At 40.2% G+C, this 16,052-nt stretch overlaps 1 protein-coding gene across 4 annotated transcripts in view; it reads left to right on the top strand.

The window, feature by feature from the left end:
- ADAMTSL1 (ADAMTS like 1) overlaps positions 1–16,052 on the top strand; it is an 872,699-nt gene that overhangs the window by 646,635 nt on the left and 210,012 nt on the right. For all 4 annotated transcript variants that reach the window (XM_090038771.1, XM_090038775.1, XM_090038773.1 and 1 more), the window contains one exon: positions 9,438–9,564. In XM_090038771.1, coding sequence (XP_089894897.1) covers positions 9,438–9,564 — 127 coding nt within the window. The remainder of the gene's footprint in view (positions 1–9,437; positions 9,565–16,052) is intronic.

Below are 16,052 nucleotides of genomic sequence, written 5' to 3' on the forward strand. Positions count from 1 at the left end.
AAACCAAGTGCAGTTAGTTATATGTCTCAGTCTCCCATAATTCATCTGCCTCAGCTCCTTAATGGCAGTTGAATTTTCCCTCATAAATGGCAACTTTGACGTTTGCAACCTGCTCATTTCTGCAATATGGAGGCAGCAGGAAGACTACCTTTCCTCAACATTTAGGAGCCATTTTTGATGGGATTCGTCTTTAATCAGTTTGACCTTCACTGAATATTCTAACACACTGCTTATAATGGAAGTGTGTGTGGGAGTCCAAGGATTTCATTTTCACAGAATAACTATTGATTTCTTGTGCTTTGATTTTTGTGTGCCCAACTGGAGGCATTATTAAGGGGCTACATTTTCAGAAAGCATTGAACACCCATAATCATTAATGACATTTGAACATCTAGACTACATTAGAACTCCAGGCTACATTGCTCTACTCACATTTCTTAGACCTCTAAAAAGTAGTTTGAATTTTGGCTTTCTTGTTGCAAATCATTGTTCTATTATGAAAAAAAAATGGTTTTCCTCAGTGCAGTGCACTTTCAGCACAGTTCGTAAAGTAGCAAAGCTGAGGATGTGACTGATGTTCTGATGAATCATGACCATATGCTTACACACAGACATTATGGTGCCAGCTAACGACATACATGTGGCATGGGGTAGCTGGAAGACAGCAGTTTTAGAAATAGTAGAGAAGTTATGGGCCTCTTATATGGAAGAATCTGAGTTGAAGTCATTAGTTTTCCCCTGTGCTCCAAGGCCCTGAGCTTACTTCTCCTATTCTGAGCCAACAGTGGTTGCAAGTACTGTAGAACGCAATGTACTCATACCTCTCAGTAGAATAAATACAACGTATCAATCTGAGCAAGTCATCTGTTGGCTGCCAGAGCCCCAAAGAGATGCATGTCAAGCCTCCTTTCATTAAAGGAAAGGTTTTATAATATTAAGTGTTGTAAAGATCCTCCTCAAAATCAGAAATAATTTAGAGACTCATGAGGGATATTGGCTCCACATGTTTTCCCAGGGTGCTGATGTTGAAGTCAGGGGCAGTGTTCCTCTCACCCTCTTCTAGTTTGGAAAAAGTTGGTCAGAACATGATGCACAGAAGGTTTATTTTCTGTGATGAAAGCCTGAAGTGTGTACTGAATGCTGCTCATATTCTGTAGTGGCTCAGGCTTAACATCTGTGCTGACGTGTCTTTGATGAGCAGCAGTTTTAAGAATTTCCAAAAGAAAGAGAGAAAGAGAGCTTGATCAAGCTCTCATTGACACCAACAGCAAATCTCTTTTATTTTAAATATGCAACATAGGGTTCATTGTCCATTGTCTCTGTCTTCACCTTCCCTGTGTACTCATTCTCTTACAGCCTGAGGGTCAGAGTGGGATACTGTTTCTTAACATTACAGCATGGAGAATTTTATTAATGGCTTAGTGAACTAGAATTTCTTTCAAGCATTGGAACTATGGATACAGTTTGTTCCTCAAGAGTACAGATTGCTTGACTGAAACATCAGAATGCTTACACTGAAGTGCTTTCTGTCAGCTGTAGTACACTCCAGCAAAACCCACATTATCATCCGGGCAGAGGACTGTAACTCAACAAAAGAGCCCTGTATTTGAACAGAAAGCATGTATGCCCAACAGAAAAGAAGGCTGAGTGGTGATAACCAAATATGCCATGAAGTCATCACCGCTGACAAAGAATCACAGTCAATGTCACGTGAAACAAGGACAAATTAAATGCTCTCACAATTTAGTTCTTCACAATCTGGAAGACCAGAATGAGACTAGAGGGCAGACTTCATTTAATTTACTTTCAGCTTCTCAAGGCACATTGTTCTCAGGGTGTTGGAGACAAGTTGCCTTGACTGGCTTGTGGCACTGTATTTTCTTATGTCGGCTCCTGTTAGATCATTCTTGTATCTCCTGCTGGAAAATTTTTCCTTTCCTCTGGAAACCTAGCAACTTTTTCTCCCTCAAACAGCTGAATGAGTTAAATATCCAAGTGACTGGTAGTATTTCTAGAGAGGATATAAATAAATATTTCCATAATCATCTACTATGGCAGAGCTGCTCTTTTAATAAAAAGTTATTCACATTCTTCTCACTTATCAACACAAGCCCTAGCAGGTAACGCTTGGTTTCACTAACTGGGACAGGGGGAAGCCAGAGTCTTGTTTTTACTCTAATGAAGTGCAGATTCATGAAGCAAACTACAGCAAAAGGAAGAAAAAAAGTGAATGAGATGACTGAATAAAAGAGTTAATAAATATGATAGAAGCCTTTCTTTCTTCCAGTGTAGGTTTTTCTCTCATTCCCTGCTTATAGGCAGTTTCATCTTTAAATTGTACTTCTTAAAGAATGTGGAAATTCAAGGCTTTCTTTACAACCAGAGAGCTAACTAGGTATGGTTCTTTGTCCCTAGATCCTTGTGCCCTTCTAAATAGACTAACTCTAGTGGGTAGGCAAACGCTATGCAGCTAGTAATAAAACAACCTGAAAAAACAACAGTTTTTTCCATGTAAAGTGGATTACTCTGCTTTTTTCCCCTCCATTTATCTTTTTCCCATAGCCATGGTTTTGACTTAACTATAAATCTTTTAAAAACTAGGGCTTGCTTGGTAAATGCAGAGCTGCTGTATACAGAGGAGATTGTAAGAAAGGATATAGAAACACTTGAGAATTTCTAATGAATTCTTTTAACCACAATAACAATATTTTCTGGATTTTTTTTTCTTTTGGGTTCTTTTGCCATAACTGACTCTGAACAGGTGAATCCCTGCATTTGGCTAGAGTCCCACAAAAGTCGTGGTCTAGTAATAATAACGGTAATGATCATAAAAAGATGTGTGTAAAGTTCTTGGGGGACAGTCTTTTTGTTCTGTGTTTGTACAGTGCCTGGTACAATCAATTCCTGGTTTGTGGCGTGGGCTCCTGGGTGCTACAATAATGCAAAGAATTAATACTGTATTTTCTCACATACAACATGCCCTAAAATAAGCTTCATATCTTGGTTTTGAAAGGCAGAATGAACAAAAATGGTTGTGTAGTAAGTAATTGAATATCAGCAGCTAAGGACCAAGGCAGTTCTTTGTTCAGCTTCTTTTGCCCAGTTAAAGCATAAGCAGGGGAAGCTGCTGTTACTATATCTCGTCACCAGTAATGCACACCTCAGTTTCCAGCAGCTGGGGTTTTTGTTTTGTATTTTTTGAGGTGGGGGAAGTGCGTGTTGGAAAATATGGTAATAACACCTCAAGGAAGAAAGAGGGAAATACTCCAGCTTAACTAAAAGGCAATTCACGTTTAAAAAATAATTGTAAAAATGATTACATGGAGTTCTATGTTTTTCTCACAAGAAATTCTGTGGAAAATGTGCTAACTTTTATATATTTCTAGTTGTCCTTGCAGATGCATCCTGCAAGGTTCCTTCCTTCCTGCCTGCAGTCACCAGTAATAAATCCCATGACAAAGGTTCTGCAGAAAGATTCTTCTCTCATTCTCACCAAAATATTCCCAAGACCTTTGATTAGTACACAGGTCCATTTGATCTCTCAAATCAAAACTCGATAACATGTCTCATCTTGCTTCACCAGAAGGAAATGAATCACAGTTCCTCCCTTTCTGCTGTATTGTTGGGTACATGCTTCAGAAAGTACTCCCAAATGTTTCTTCACATACTAAAATCTGAAGATCTGCCTCAAAGGTATTTGCAACCCTGTTTATTCACTTTCTGTGGATATTTGTATAAGCAAAAATTAGGTTGCCAGAATATTCATGATGAAAATAGTGGGAAATATTTATGTATGCACACCTGAAGGTTAATATTGCTGCACATATTTCAGCGATACTTCAGCAGTTCCCCAACCCCAAGCTGCTGGTGAGCAGAGATGAGACACACAAATATATGTATAACCTTGTGCTTTCAAAACGGAGCCTAAACATATATGCCCAATTACTTTTTGGAATGATAATTTGTGGTGAATGATGATGAGTGACCAAGAGACAGAAACTGGAGCCCAGTGAGTATAATCAATACACTTTGGCAGATATGCACAGTATAATTGTTCATAGATAGGAATATGACATTAACACAATAGTTCCTCAAATACTCCTTTCAGAGCCTTGGCATTAGGTTACTATTCAGACAGGAAGGAGACAGGTGTGTAAGCCCTTGGCAAACTAGCAGTGGTCCCTGAGCAAAAAGACTGTGACTCCATAACCAGATGCCCTTACTTTCTGTGAAGGTATAAAAAGAAACAGCATCTACCATAAACCCACTGGATCTTGCTTCAAAGTGTGTGTTTCTCTTTCACTTTTTTTTGATCTGGAAGGAATCCAAGCATTCAGAAATCTCTGGTCCATATTTTTGCATATATAATAAAGACAAACGGGAAAGGTTTTACATTTCTCCAAATTCCCTAGCCCCATTTATTTTCTGTTCTCACCTTTCTTTTTCTTTCTTCCTCCCCTCCTCCCACCCCCTCTACCCCCAATCATTTTTTTAAGAATCAGAGTCCCAGTTAGTTAAGCCAGCCTTCATTGTCTTTTGAAGGAGAGAGAATCCAGTCAGGGAACAGAAACAATACCAAATGAGTGATTCAGCTAACCACAAAGTTCCAGTATTGAACTGTGGATATTAGATACTTGGATAAATAGAACAATTGGCAAAGCTTCCATAAATGGAAATCTGTTTACATTTACTGAACAATTGCAAATAGCACCTGGCTCTGGTCCCAACACACCATACAGATTGCTCTTATCATAGGGTATACTTTTACTAGTGTAGCTAGTGGTCACCAGTGTTTTTACCTCAGTCATTGTATATTATTCCTTTTATTTATGATTTGAATTGCAGTAGTGCCTAGGATCTCAAGTTAGGAAGAACTACCCTAAAGAATCTACCATTTAAATTCCAAAGAAAGGCTGTATTTAAAAAAATGGAGGACACTGTAGTACTGCAAGTGCAGAATACCAGCACTGTACATTCAAAATGCAAGGATGTAGTGACGCTGTAACTGAAGTGCAAATATGGTCCCAATTCGTGGTATCGCCTGAAACTTAATCCTTTTTCATACCCAGACTAATGTTCAAGGGAATACCAGTGCGTCAGCCTGAGTTCAAAACAGTGTTAAGGTCCAACTCACTGTCAGACCTTCAGTCTGATAGTTATAAGCAAGCTGCTTGTTCTGTTAGCTTCATGGCCTTCTTTTCTCATGTACTGTCTTGTAAAAAAAATTATGCGTGTGTCTAAATGTCAGAAGTATCCCAGTTGTCTGTTCCATTGGCTCACTTGCTGTCAGTTCAGTAAAATGGGGTGATGGGAAGGAATCAAACTCAACACAAAATGTGGGACTTCAGCCTAAAATGTAATATGGAATCTTTACCTCTGAGCTGAACCATTGCATGCCAGAGGAAAAAACAGTCTGAGCCAACTAAGGATTAGTTGGAATTACTCTGGCTTTTTGATAAAATCTTTTTTTTCCTTCACTAAGCCCAAAAGGAAAATAAAAAGTCAGCTTACTTCAGGGTGTACACTATTAGTGGGTGATACTGAAGAACTGAATGTGTCTAACATCTACTATGCAAATTATGGCCTTTTAAATGGTGATCTAACTTGCGCGTTCCCCAACTTGGTACAGCATGCAAGGTGACTTATTCTATGTGGTGTCTGAGATATTTTCAGGAATTGTCAAAATATATCCAAAACAAATAGTATGAGAAAACTTAATGCAATGAATACCATGGAAATGCCTATTGAAAAAAAAAGTAAGGGCCTGAAGTGATGAGTTTGAATCAAATTCATTGAATTCTGTAGATGTTGGTTCAGACCATCAGTGAATAGAATGATTGCTGCTACTGATATTTCATGTTCTAGCATATTGCAGAGCATGGGTTGTCCCCACCATACATAAGGTACATTAGATACTCTAAGAATTCCAACTCTAAGAAATTCCAGAGATTTCATCTCTCTCAACCCCCATATGATCCTGAAATCTGAGGTGGTTAGCACTAGGCTTGATTGAGAAATAGAATTTCTTTCCCACAAGAAATTCCTATATTTCAGCATTTGTTCTTATCTCAAATTATGATGGAAGAAAGACCTTCCAAAACCTGTTCACTGAGTGAAATGTGTTCTCTTCCCCCACCAACAAAAAATGACAATATTTTGTTTCAGGTTGGGTCAACATTCATCTCTCTGTCTGCCTGAGCTGCCACAGTGCCTCACTGAGAGCTGTAGATCATCAATGAGAGCTTCACTTCACCATTACCCCAGTGGACCAGACTTCTTGGTCTCTGGACTATATCTCCCTTGACATGTATTTGGTGGGAAATTCTTGGCAGATCTATCTCCACAGAAGCCCTGTCCCTCAGCCATAACAGGACTGTTTCTGTGGAAGTAGCATACCTGTGGGCTTTGCTTATGGCCACTGCACCAGTCCTCTTCTCTGTGCATGGTTCACATCGTGGAGCTGAATAATAAAAGAGATAACGCTAAGTAAGCACTACATTCCTGGTCAGTTCCCTGTGAGTACTGTGCCATGTACAGGAGCAATATCCATCTTCCTTCTGACCCCAATTCTCACAGAACAACTTAGGGAGATGAAAATAATGTTGCAGTGGCAGGCCATCACTCAAACTCTGTCAGATGTAGACCTTCCCTCTTAGTGGAGGGAGAATGATTATCCTCATAGAGGAACTGTCTCATCCTTCCTTGCTTATCAGGAACACAATACAGTAAAATCTGTCTCAGATGGAACCTGTAAAAGTTGGAAATCTGCTCAGGCTAGAAAAATGTCTACACTTCTGGCCTGCCTTCTGGGGAATTATGTATATTAATCTGTAAAAGCTGGAAACTAATGTGGAAATGAGTGGTGAAGGCCAATTTGTAGAATCACTCTCTGATCACGGAAAGCAGTTGCCCTGTATGTGCATCTGAATGAGCACCAAGCAGAGCAGAGGGGCTAAACAGCCGAGACCATTGAGCAGAGGGGCTATGAAACTTCCTCTAGAAAATAGAAAACAGTTAAAGCCAATTTTTTCCTGGTTTTGTTGATTCTGTCCTAGACAGGTTTCACTGTATTATTTTTAGGCTGACTTCTATATATATACAAGTAAAGACCCAACTTGTAAACTTGTAATCTAAAATATCTAGGCTTTTGCATGGTCATCTCCTGTACAAGTAGTAACCTGGCCTGACATTGCTCAATTTATAAATAAGATATAATGAGACTTCATCTCAAAACAATATGACTGTTGGTGAGTCACAGAAATTATGAAGGCTCATGCTGGTAAACAATGGTGTTGAAATGGGATGGATAACACTTCAATTTTATGTGAGGCACCTTTCATCCCCAAGGAATTCACATGTGGTTTCCAATATGAGGTGTCATTAGGCACATTTTGATTTGGATTTCATTCTGAAATAGGAGTCTTAGGATATACTAAGGGGAAATGTCAGTAGTTCTTTTGACAATGGGATTCTTTTGCCTGGCATGTATATGTTGGCTATTATTCAGGTTTAAATAAAGTTATCTGAATCTCTGATATTGTGTCTATATTGTTTTGTGACATTCAAGTTCTCTATATAGGACTGACTTACCTCAGGATACTCAGGAAAATTAAGGTAAATCAACTTAAGATATGAGCATGAGCTGAAGTGTATTAAATCTCCACAGGAATGTTCTCATTTAGGATTTAAGGAGCATTATATCTAATATACCTCCATTCACAGGATTCATAATCTGTGTTCAGATACTTTAAATGGGTAGTTGAAACCAAGTGAGTCCTAACTTTTTAAACTCTGTAGTTTAACCTTCATCTGACATGATTTTGTAGGCTAAATGGTCTCTTTTTTTCTTGTCAGTTTTTGTACATACTAAACATTTTGAACCACATACACATTAAGTCTATAGCTTTCATGAAATGATAACAGGTCACTACGGCTAATACACAAATACATTAGATCAGGCTCAATTTAGACATGATCAAAGTGGATAAAGTGAAAGACACTTTATCTGCTTCGATCACAACTGAATTTATCCAATTGTTTTTAACGTACAAAATGAAAAGTTATGACAAATGTTATCCCCTGAAGGTATTATTATATGAACGTAATATTTTATTACTTCTGAAGAATTCTTCAGTAAAAAGAAAAATTAAACTGCCAAATATTTAATATTAAATCTTCCTTATGATAATGAGGCTATAAAGGGAGAGACTGCAAAAATATGGTCACGATGTTGCACCAGCATAATTTCACAGTAGTGCCCACAAACAAGGATATGTACAAGTAAGTCAGGAACACGTCTCATAACCCGTTTACACAAACAGTTGTCCATTTTGCACATGTAGGTTTTTTTATGAGCCCAGCTGATACTTATCTGTGTTTACAGCTGCACCTGTTATAATCACTACCTAGAATTTGGCACTCCATTGTTTAACTTACACTCACAGAAGCATGAAAATTCTGAGTTAAAAAGTTAACACTGTATTCATAATTCACCCTGTTTATGTGTCTTATACATTTGGCCTACAGTCCCTATCAGAAATATATAAGTATTTTTATTACAAACCTTTTCCACTACTTGCTTTGCAAGCCAGCATGCTAGAAAGCCTTTTAGCTTTTACTTAGCATGTGAAATATGTAATTCTGAATGGATGTGTTCAATTTCTTGGATTTCCATCCGTGTTGAGTGAAATCCATAATTTGAGGCCATGGATCAGTCCACATGGAAAGGTCAGTTTCACAACTGGCTTAAATAAGTATAAATCCCATTGAGTTCATTAAGCCCTGTACATTTCTTAAGAGTTTCGGTATGGATTTAGGTGCTTCCTTTATTTACTCAGGTTTAAAAAATTGTGATCCAAATGATTTGCCCAAACACATGCAGAATTGGGAGTACGATGCCTAACCCCTCGACCTTTCCTTAAACCAGTGTTTCGCCTCCATTATCACAACCTTAATATTATTTAAGCACAGCCTTTGATTGTGTGAAATGGGATTATTGTCAAATATCATTAAAACCATGTGTGTTTTTTCCCCAAATGCATAGGAAGTAAGACTTTACTGGAATCCCAGAGAGTTTCTTAGTTATCAGTACTGCTCTTTATTGTATGTGTGCATCTCTGTAACTCTACTATGTAAATTTCTCTCTGAAAATTTTAAGATGTGACTCTGATAATACTCTTACCAGGAAGCATTTACAAAACCAAATATGCTTTCCTCTCCATATGAACTGCAAAAGCCATTTAGATGCTTGTTTGCTCTATAGCTCATGAGTTTGAGTTCATACTGCCAGCCAGATTCATTTAGGCTCTTTCATTCCTAACATACATTATAGCCCCCTGGAGATAATGTGAGAGAAATCTGGCAGTAATTAGTTGCAGAGATGGATCCAGCAGTCAGTAGGTGCTCAAGCTGAACTGCACATCTTTCTTTCTTGTCAGATTGTTGGCTGTGATCACCAGTTGGGAAGCACTGTCAAGGAAGATAACTGTGGGGTCTGCAATGGCGATGGGTCCACCTGCCGGCTGGTTCGAGGCCAATATAAATCTCAACTCTCAGCAAATAAATGTAAGCTATTGACTTTCACCTCAAAGGGGTACAACAAGCACTGCTAACTGGAAGGGATGATGTTAATGTGTCAGAGGACCAAGTAGGCAGGGAAAGCATCATTTTACTCCCCTTACAGAAAAATTCACAATCATCTGGAAGAACAGACAGACTCTGGTCCTTGTTTAGCCATATGGGGGAGTAAGGCAAACTAAAGCCACCTCTCCTCACTCTCTTGGTTGGCTGAGTTAGAGCTACTCATACTGTGCCTCTGGCCCCAAATGAGAAGACAGTGGAAGAGCAAAGAGCTGTTGCCCAGCACTCCCCATCTCAAATCAGTGGGTAAGGAATAGGAGACGTGCCCCTACCCACTCCATTTGCTAGGCAGCTTACATGGGAAGGCACCTAGTCTGGAAGATAAAGCATCCTTAGAAGGGGTAAACTAACTTCCTCCTAAGCAGAGCAAAGGGATGTGGGGAAGGAATAATGATGTCTTTCTGAGATATAGTTCCACCTCAGAGCTTTCTGTGCCTATATAGTGTGGCTTATACTGCAGGCTAGGTATAGTAGCTCAGAGTTCACTCCTATGGGAGCATATTTGTCCTACTGTGCACCTGCTTTTCTCTTCCACTACTATGTCCACTGAATGAACCAAGTCTGCATTTTTAGAATTATTTTTATTTAGGATTTTAGCATCTTTAGAATTGTTGGGGTGTGGGGGTTAAATGCTGTATGGTACATGACCTTAAAGTTTCAAGTAATGCTGTAATTTCTACTGGGAGGTTGCGTATGTGTGTGTACATTTGTAGATTTCTGTTGGATATTGGAGGAAAGGCAGCAAAAGGGCACAGCAGCCCCCTTGGCTCTACCAGGAACTAGCAGACCCCCTGCGTCTAAAAAGAAAGACCTACAAGGAAGAATATTCTGCGCTGGTCTGGACCTGCAGGGAAAAAACCAGGAAAGCCAAGGCTGCAACTGGACTCCAACTAGCTACAAGTATCAAGGACAATTAAAAGTCCTTTTTTAGATATGTGGGGAGCTAGAGGAAAAGCAAGGGCAATATTGGACCCCTGATAAACCAGATGGGACAACTGACAACCGATGCACAAAAAAAAGCCAACTTGCTAAATGGGTACTTTGCATTGGTTTTTCACCAGTCCCATTACAGGATGAGAATGCCTGGGTGAAGGTATTTCCTTCCCCTCCATCAATGCTGACCCAGTGAAGGAATACCTTGAGAGGCTGGACACCTTCAAGTCAGCTGGCCCTGACAGTTTACACCTGAGGGTACTCAAGTTGCTGGCAAGCATCATAGCTCAGCCCCTGTCATGGATCTTAGAGAAATCCTGGCACCCTGGTGAAGTGCCCGAAGATTGGAAGAAGGCCAATGTGGTGCCTATCTTAAAGAAAGGGAGGAAAGTGGATCTGGCAAATTACAGGCCCATCAGCCTGACCTCTATCCTGGGGAAGGTATTAGAAAAAATTATCAAAGAGACTATTCTTAACAGATTGGCCAATGGCAGCATCCTGAGGAATAGTCAGCATGGATTTGTTGCTGATAAGTCTTGCTTGACCAATCTTATTTCCTTTTACGACCAGGTGACTGATCACCTGGACAAGGGAGAAGAGATTGATGTCATATATCTTGACTTTAAAAAAAAAGCTTTCAATCTGGTATCCCACAATCACCTCTTAGCAAAACTGGCCAACTGCAGCCTCAGCTTCACCACGATCCGCTGGATGGGGAATTGGCTCCATGGTCAGACCCAGAGGGTGGTGGTTGACGGAAGTCAATCGTTATTGTGCGCTGTGACCAGTGGGGTCCCTCAAGGCTCTGTTCTTGGGCCAACACTGTTCAACATCTTTATTAATGATGTGGACATTGGTATCAGAAGCAGACTGGCCAAGTTTGCCGACGACACTAAACTCTGGGGTAAAGCACCTGAGGATAGGAGGGTGATCCAGGCTGACCTTGACAGGCTCAGGAAATGGGTGGATGAGAATCTGATGGTGTTTAAAGCCAAAAAATGCAAGATTCTCCACCTTGGACAGAAAAACCCGCAGCATGCTTATAGGCTTGACAATGCTACACTGGCTAGCACTATGGATGAAAAGGACTTGGAGGGTCATGATTGACCACAAGATGAACATGAGCCTTCAGTGTGATGCTGCAGCTAGTAAAGTGAGCAAAGTGTTGGCTTGCATCCATAGATGCCTCTCAAGCAAATCCCAGGACATCATTCTCCCATTGTACTCAGCCTTGGTGAGGCCACAGCTGGAGCACTGCATCCAGTTTTGGGCTCCACAATTCAAAAAAGATGTGGAGAAGCTTGAGAGAGTCCAGAGGAGAGCCACATGCATGATCAGAGGTCAGGAAAACAGACCTTATGATGAGAGGCCGAGAGCTACGGGACTCTTCAGCCTGGAAAAACACAGGCTCAGGTGATCTGGTGGCTACCTATAAATTTATTTGGGGTGTTCACCAGGATCTGGGGGAACATCTGTTCACCAGAGCACCCCAGGAGATAACAAGGTCAAACAGTCACAAACTCCTCCATGATAGTTTCAGGCTAGACATAAGGAAGAACTACTTTACTGTCTAAGCTCCCAATGCCTGGAATAGACTGCCGCTGGAGGTGGTTCAAGCCCCTACTTTGAACATCTTCAAGAGGAATTTGGATGTTTATCTTGCTGGGATCCTATGACCCCTGCTGACTTCCTGCCCCTGGGGCAGGGGGCTGGACTTGATGATCTTCCAAGGTCCCTTCCAGCTCTAATGTCTATGAAATCTTACTGGATATTGTTAGGGTAACGATATGGATTTTGGGGTAATGATATGGAATCTGGGGGTGCTGGTTGTGCAGTTGAATAAAGGCTTGTTCCTGTGTCTCAGCAAAAGCTTCTGGTCACAAGGTGGAATGATATATTAAAAGCAACCAACTTAGCTAATGCTTCAGTAAGTGGATTCTTAACATGGTGGTTAGGGTGCAAAGTGCATGATGCGTTAAGTAAAAATAGAAGAGCCCACCAACTAGTGTCAGGAGACAAAAGCAGAAATACAGCCTTGGAGATGGGGAAGTCAGCAAGAAAAATCAGCAAGAAATCACAAGTGACCAAAAGAAGGTAGGGGTCAAAGTCTTATGCATTTCATCCATCTACATGCCTCTCTACTAAGAGCACATGCATAAGGAAGCAAACAGTAAACAGAGATGGAGCTTGAGCTAGGAGGAGAAATGGGTGGAACCAAAGGAGAGACAAGGGTGGAATAAATGTCAATATGTATGAACCAAGGTGTATAAATGTTGAAAAGAACTGTTGTTCAGGGAATGTCCCTGGTTTATTGTTTTTTGGGACCTTTGCCTGAAGCTGCCTCCATTCTGAATAAAACTGTCGCAAGCAATGTGTGCTGGTGTTTGCTCTGTCTGCTTTGCTAATGAGTACCAGGATCCATGAGCAACTGGACCATCATCTTCCCAGTCATTTGCCACCCCATGGAGCTGGGGTCTGACCGATATATTTGCATTTGGTTTCTGTGAGGAATATTGACAGGGGTTTGTTTATAGAATCATCTCTGCTCTGTCAGAACAACTCGTTGAATACAGAACACCACACACTGCAGTAATTAGCATGGTGAACTTCTGAATCTTAATGTGCTAGTAGAGGTGGGAGGGACAGAAGGCAAAGACATTTTTTTTGTGGGGCGGAAGGAGAGGAATAATCTGAGGAAGGTGTTTGCATTGCTGAGGTAGAACTGTGGGAATCATTCATAACAAAGGATAGAGGAAGTAAATCTAACTTCTCCACCTCCACTCCTTTTAACTCTTTCTGAAATGTTTGCAAGCAGATGGAGAAATTCTTAGATATGCTTGTAATCTAAAACCCTTTCTAGCTTTCTTTACAAATTATTTTCTGATATGAATAATTCATTTTAAATATTATTTCTTTGCATCAGTGCAACACAAAAAGACCCCTGTGAAGGATCAGGGCACTGTTGCAGAACTAAAATGTAGGCCCCGTCTGTAAAAGAGATCTTATAAAAACAAGAGACAGCAGATGGGTATAACAAGCAATTGGGGTGGGACAATTATGGTTAAAACATTAGACTATGAATTGCTCATCCATTCCTCATTGCCAGTAACTGACCTTTGAATTTCATCATGGTCCTGTGTTGCTTGGTTGCGTATGTCACATAGTGTTGTTTCTGTTTCCTATTGGATGACGCACGTAACTCCCTGCACAGTGGGGATTTTGAACAAACAAACATGACATTTTAAATTTGCTTTATGCCAAATATCAGTGTATGTGCGCTGAAGGTTTGCTTCCAATGAGAGTTTGCACAAACGAAGCTTGCCTACTGGGTTGTAGGCAGCAAGTATCATGTTTCAGCTGAAATTCATTCTGGGTTTAAAAATGAATCCCCACAAACTCTTTTTTACTTTGTTCAGTACCAGTACAGGTTGCACAGCCCTCAGTCAACAGTTATGATGGCTAAAGCTGATGGGATAAACTTGCAAAACTTTTTAGGAACATAAATATGCAAGTGAGTCTCTAGTAAGATTTTGAAAAGGAGATGGTTACTGAGAACCTTTTGAAAATGCCACTAGATCCAGCCTGCAGAGCCCTGGCTTTGGCAGCATTTAGTAGTGGGGAGTTGTCCACACCATGTGAAAGCCAGCCATCGGAGGCTTTAGTGGAAAGGGAGCTCTCTCTACTCCATGCTGCAGCTGGCCAGCAGAAAGAAGCAGTAGAGGTGGCCTGGTCCTGGGGTCTGTCCGACTAGGGTCATTCTAGCTGTCTGTTAAAAAAAAACAAAACAAAACAAAACAAAAAAACATTGCCAACTCCTATACTCGATGCCTATTTCCAGATGTAGGGATATAAATACTTTTAAAATGTGGAATGTTGTCCCCTGTAGGCAATGAATTTGAATGCTACCTCTTACAAACAGATCTGTGACTGGAGATGACAAAGGCAATCTTCAAATGGTAGCTAAAAAGATAGCTATGTAGTGTCCTTGGAGAGATATCATTAGAAAATATATAGAATTGCAATGAGAGCTGAGACTTGTTCAAATACTTCTCTGTCTGTATCATTCAAATATGTCCATCGTGTGACAGAGAGGTGTCCCAGTTCTGGAGCATCGGCTGCTATAGCTGTGTTGGCTATAAGAGAGACCTACTGGTAGAAGAGTTTTTCTGCCAGCATAGTTACACTGCCTCCTCAGGCTACATTAGCTAAGCCAACAGACATTCTCTTCTCTCCACACATGCATATCCAGATCAGAAGTTTTGCTGGCTGAGCTACATTGGCCAGGGAGTGTGATGATTTCACATAATTACACTGGCTGGGCTTTGTTTGTAGACTAAACCTGATAAATGCCATATGGATGTTCTCTTTGTTAGTCAGGTCCCAGATAAGAGATCAGTTCTGCCTCCAGACAGGCATACTGGATTCTAATATCTTAAGTTTTGGCCCTGAAAGCTTCAGTACAGGCCTATATAACATTATGTATGTGTGTAGCTCCACTGACCTTCATAGTGGGGGGGGGGGGGTCGCTTTTACTCCCAAGGGTAAAATTAAATATGTCCTTAAATATTCCTGGGATTGGGGCCTGCGTTGTTTTCTGGAATGAGGGGTTACTTTTGGCAACTACCATTTTAATTGCAGGTCATTGCATTAAAAACAAAAACAAAACAAAAAACCCACCTTCTCCTAACAAACCTGTATTTCCTTCTTTATGCTTCTTTCTCTGTGTCCCCAATAAGAAGGTATGAGGACATTAATAAAAACCCTCTTGAGCCATGTTACCATGGAAGAAAGGAAGAATCAGAAGCAGCATATGTGGAACAGGTAGTTAAACATCAATCTAGTGTCTAGTAGGCACACATGTGATTTCATTTCCCCAACGTAAACTAGCAACATTTTCAAAAACACAAATTTCCATTCTTAACACTGCTGCAGGAGTCTGGACAATGATTTGTTTTTTTCTTGCATTTAACCAAAAGTTACTTGAAAAAATAAACATTTTCTAAACTCTCCCAAACATGCTGTTGAGCTCATCACATTGAATTCAGACCTGGATACAAACAAAAAAGGCAAATGTTCTCCACACTGTTTATACCATGTAAGGGTATAGGGGAAGCAGATGTCAAAAGGGAAATAAGATCACAGAGCTTTAAAACAGTTAGCACTTGCAACGGAAACAACTTCCTCAGTATTTATTGAGATGGTATCTCTCTCCCAAAGGCATCAAAAATAGAAATACAGCAGGGTACGAGATGCATCTCAGACTTCTCTCCCACATTATTATAACAGAAGAAACACCTGTGTTGATGCCCTTTTCTCCTATTAAATAAAATAAAAAAAAAAAAAATGTTTTGGTATAAAAAGAGCTCATTCATTTGACCACAATTCTTTGCTCTTGGCTCTGAGTTTCAATGATTTTAACCTCTCTGAATTCAAGGAGAACAAATCATATTTTTGTAATAACTGCCTTCACAAAGAGCCCA

This window comes from Crocodylus siamensis, chromosome 3, assembly GCF_052110815.1.
Source record: "Crocodylus siamensis isolate JL-2025a chromosome 3, ASM5211081v1, whole genome shotgun sequence".
In the NCBI taxonomy this organism is placed as follows: Eukaryota; Metazoa; Chordata; order Crocodylia; family Crocodylidae; genus Crocodylus; species Crocodylus siamensis.